General features: G+C 55.3%; 1 protein-coding gene across 1 annotated transcript in view; it reads left to right on the top strand.

Moving 5' to 3' along the window:
* LOC104461073 (uridine-cytidine kinase 2-like) overlaps positions 1 to 3,684 on the top strand; it is a 9,042-nt gene that overhangs the window by 5,075 nt on the left and 283 nt on the right. The window contains 3 exon segments of the mRNA XM_010072524.1: positions 853 to 950; positions 2,943 to 2,991; positions 3,543 to 3,684. The exon segment at positions 3,543 to 3,684 is cut by the window's right edge and continues 283 nt beyond it. Of these exon segments, the coding sequence (XP_010070826.1) occupies positions 853 to 950; positions 2,943 to 2,991; positions 3,543 to 3,682 (287 nt within the window). The 3' untranslated portion in view covers positions 3,683 to 3,684.

Genomic DNA, 3,684 nt, shown 5'->3' with positions numbered 1-3,684 from the left:
CGGTCTGAAGCCGGTGCCAGGCGCTGGCGTGCTGGGGAGAAGCCAGACAGCCCCTCGGGGAGAGCCAAGAGCCATCTGCTCAGCCACAGGGCTGTTCTGCCTCTTACCCGTGGATTTAATTGAACTGGGGCACTTGTCCATGCTGAAGTGGCTTCAGATCGGAGATGGCAATGGCCCAAATACCTTGAGCAAACAGGACATCAGGTCTGAGCGGCAGAACAAGCTGGAGGCCAGCTTGCTCTCCTGCCTCCCTCCTGAGCTGATCTCCCGTTAGCATCCCCTCAGGCTCTGGTTGTGGGAGCCTGCTTCTCTCCTGTCCCGCTGAGCTGGGGACAGCACAAGGAGCCTGGCAGAGCTGGGGAGGTTGGGGGAGTTTTACTCTCCTCACCCCACAGACCTGAGTTAAACTGTGCCTTAATGCATGTATGGATGAACTCCACTGCTTTTCTGTTCTTTGGGCACCTCTGCACTGGGACAACTGGGAGAATGCCCCATCCATAGGCCAAGGGCAGGCAGAGTGACAGGAGGGATGCAAGGGCTGAGGCTGGGTCCAGTCAGGACTGTGGCAGCACTGGTTACAGCTGGAATGTGCTTGCAGAGCTTTGAAGGAAGGGAAGCCAAGAAAAGCCCTCGGTCAGGTCAGCCAGCCCTTGGCTCCCGGGAAGGATTGGAAGTGGGTTAAAAGCGCGTAGCTGGGCTGGGGTGTGCTCAGACATGTGGGCAGCAGCTTCCAGGAACAAGAGACCTTGGGCAAAATACCCAGGTGGCTGGCCAAACGCTGTGCTGAAGAGGGGAAGGGGGATGGAGTAATTAATGGATCAGCTCCTGATGTGCCTTACATCTTTCCCACAGTGCTACGAGACATCAGCGAGCGAGGCAGGGACCTTGAGCAGATCTTGTCTCAGTACATCACCTTCGTCAAGCCTGCCTTCGAGGAGTTCTGTTTGCCAGTAAGTAAGGGGGGGTGACACCCACGGGAGTCTGCCAGAAATGCTTCACACCCTGCCCAGCTCCTCAGACAGCAGCATTTTGTGCCTCTGAGCTCAAGTTAGCCTGCCTTGCCTTGCTCCCTCCCTGCAGGCACTGGTAAAGATGGGGACAGGGTGAGATGGGGACTATTTATACAGCCACCGCCTTCCTGGTGACATCACCCCCCACTATGGGAAAGGCAATACAGCAAGAGAAATCCCTCCTGCACAGGGTCTGACAAACCAGCACCAGGCAGCTCTGCAGATGCCAGCCCGGGAGGGAAGATCCTTGGCTGCATGGAGCTGGGGAAGGGGTGATCCCTGTCCCCAGGCGGTGTCTGCCCCCTGTTGTGGGCTGTCCTGCCAGTGCTGCTGGCTTCTTGCTGGCTGTCTGCTTGGGAGAGCAAGGGAGCTTCTTTCTCGGCCCTGTGCTGCGGGATGTGGCTTTGCAGGTCATATTTCCTGGCTGGTGAGAGGACAAAGTGTGGAGCAGACAGACCTCGCTTGGGACCAGGGTCTGTCTGGGGGAGAGGAAATTACTTTGGGAGCTGATACCCAAGGCAAGGCTCTCTAGCAGACAGGGACTTTGCATGTGGGAGACAGCTGCAGTCCCGTAGAACTTGCAGGTGAAATAGCATGTTTGCAGGGCTAGCCATTACACACCTCTCCTGGCCACTGCTCTCACGGACAGAATCCTACACCTCGGTTCTCCAGGCTTTCCAAGCAGATGTGATAGTTGCATGAGGAATCTCTTCTTATTCTGAAGGAATTTAGCCAGAACAGTCCTGCAATTTGAGAACTGCTGGCCAGCAGCATAGGCAGGAATTGAACCTGTGTCTCCAGCCTTGGCCACAGAAACGTCTCTGTGCCTGTCTATCTGGCCAGCTCTGCCCCTTCCCATAAGAGGGACTGATTCTTTCTGTGCTACAAAATCTTTTTTCTGGTTCCTGGGCAGCACTCTTTTCCCTGTCTCACTCGGATGTGGCTCTGGGAGCCAAGGTCCAATTCCAGTGTAATCCCAGAAAGGCTTTTCCTGAGAGGCAGGTCCAGCTTGGTTCTTCCCCTTCTTGCAAGTCCCCAGCAAGGTAAATCTGCAGATTTGCAAAGCAGCAGATGCCGCATCAGTCTCTTCTGATGAAGAGTTTGTAGGAGGATGAAATGTGAAATGAGGAGGGTAGAAAACAACTGCTTTGTCCCTACCCACAGCTTTGCAGTGGTCTGCTCCTACTTCCACCCTGGTGGTGGGCTCAGCTTCAGAGGAATCGCATGCGGATGTCAAGGAGGCTCAGCATCCGCTGTTGCTGGAACTTGACTCTGAAACCAGCTCTTAGCCAGGTGGTCCAGCGTTGAAATGGTCCAGCATGTCGTGGTGACTTTAGGGCTGGAAGCACCTGGAGGTGTCACCCTGCACCCAGCAGGCTGGCTTGTTTACTGATGGTAGAGCTTGGCTGTCAGGAGGCTGATCAGCTGTCAAAGCTGGCACAAACTGGGGAAGAAACAGCCTGGCACTTGCAGGTGAAAATAGGTCAGGACTGGCGTTGCAAATCAGTACTCTTTTGCACATGATGCTGGTAGAAAATTCTCTCCGCATCCCAAGCAGATTGTACAGCTGCTCCCTGCACATCCACAGAGCCCAAGCATGCCAACTGCTGCTCTTGTACCAAGTCTGGCTGGGTTCAGGGGAGAGGTTGCTCTGAAAAGCATCAGCTGCTGGAGTCTTGTGATCATGAGGTTTTGTTAGCTTGCCTCTTACTGTTTCTAACTGGAATCAGAGCTCATGAAAATGGAGTCCAGGCGCAAAGCATGGCCCTTGAATATAAGAGCATCCAAAACGTGTTATCAGCAATGACATACCTCCCAGCGGGTTTGGGTTTGGCAAGGGGAGGGGAAGGACCTGCCCCAGGAAGCAGGGACTATGCCCCAGCCTGGTGCTTCTCCACTTTCTCCGTAATGCAGTGCTCTCTCTCCTCCCAGACCAAGAAGTATGCTGATGTGATCATTCCCAGAGGAGCAGATAACGAAGGTGAGTGGACCTGTACCCTGGTGTTACATCCTGGCAGCTGGCTTTGGGCTGTCGGTGTTGCGGCGGACTTAGGTAGGAGGTAGCGGGACCTGTCATGGAGGTGACTCGGGCCACTGCCACCCAAGAGAGTGGTTACCACCCATGTGCTGGGATGAGCCTCTCCCCTTTCCTCCCTCCCAGAGCTTGAGTGTGTGGGAGCTTGTGCTCTTCTGATCAAGCCTGGGAGCCCATCTACGTGCGGTGTCTCCAGGCAAACTCCTGGTTCCTCACACACAAAGGGAAATAACGCTTCTCCAAGACCAGACACACAGCTGGGACAGCCAGGTCTCCCCCTGACCATACTGGCTTGAGTGCTGGGCTCAGCTGGGGCAGAGGGATGAAGTCCCAGCAAGGCAGCTCCTCCCCGCAGGGCTGCAGGTCCCCACGATGTGACAGGAGGGGATGGGAGCAGAGCAGACAGTGGGGTCATCGTCTCTGGTGTGGCTGTGGTTTATTTGTAGTGATCCTAACGCAATCTCTCCCCTGTGTCTTTCCTTCCCTTTTGCTCACAGTGGCTATAAACCTGATAGTGCAGCACATCCAGGACATTCTTAACGGAGGACTCAGCAAACGCCAGAGCAATGGCTACCTGAACGGCTACACTCCTCCCCGCCAGCGCCAGCCCTCAGAGTCCAGCAGCCGGCCTCACTGACC

Source organism: Pterocles gutturalis, unplaced genomic scaffold, assembly GCF_000699245.1.
Source record: "Pterocles gutturalis isolate BGI_N339 unplaced genomic scaffold, ASM69924v1 scaffold14272, whole genome shotgun sequence".
Lineage (NCBI taxonomy): Eukaryota > Metazoa > Chordata > Aves > Pterocliformes > Pteroclidae > Pterocles > Pterocles gutturalis.
Note: the sequence above shows the minus strand (reverse complement) of the source record. Positions and strands in the feature narration are given on the sequence as shown.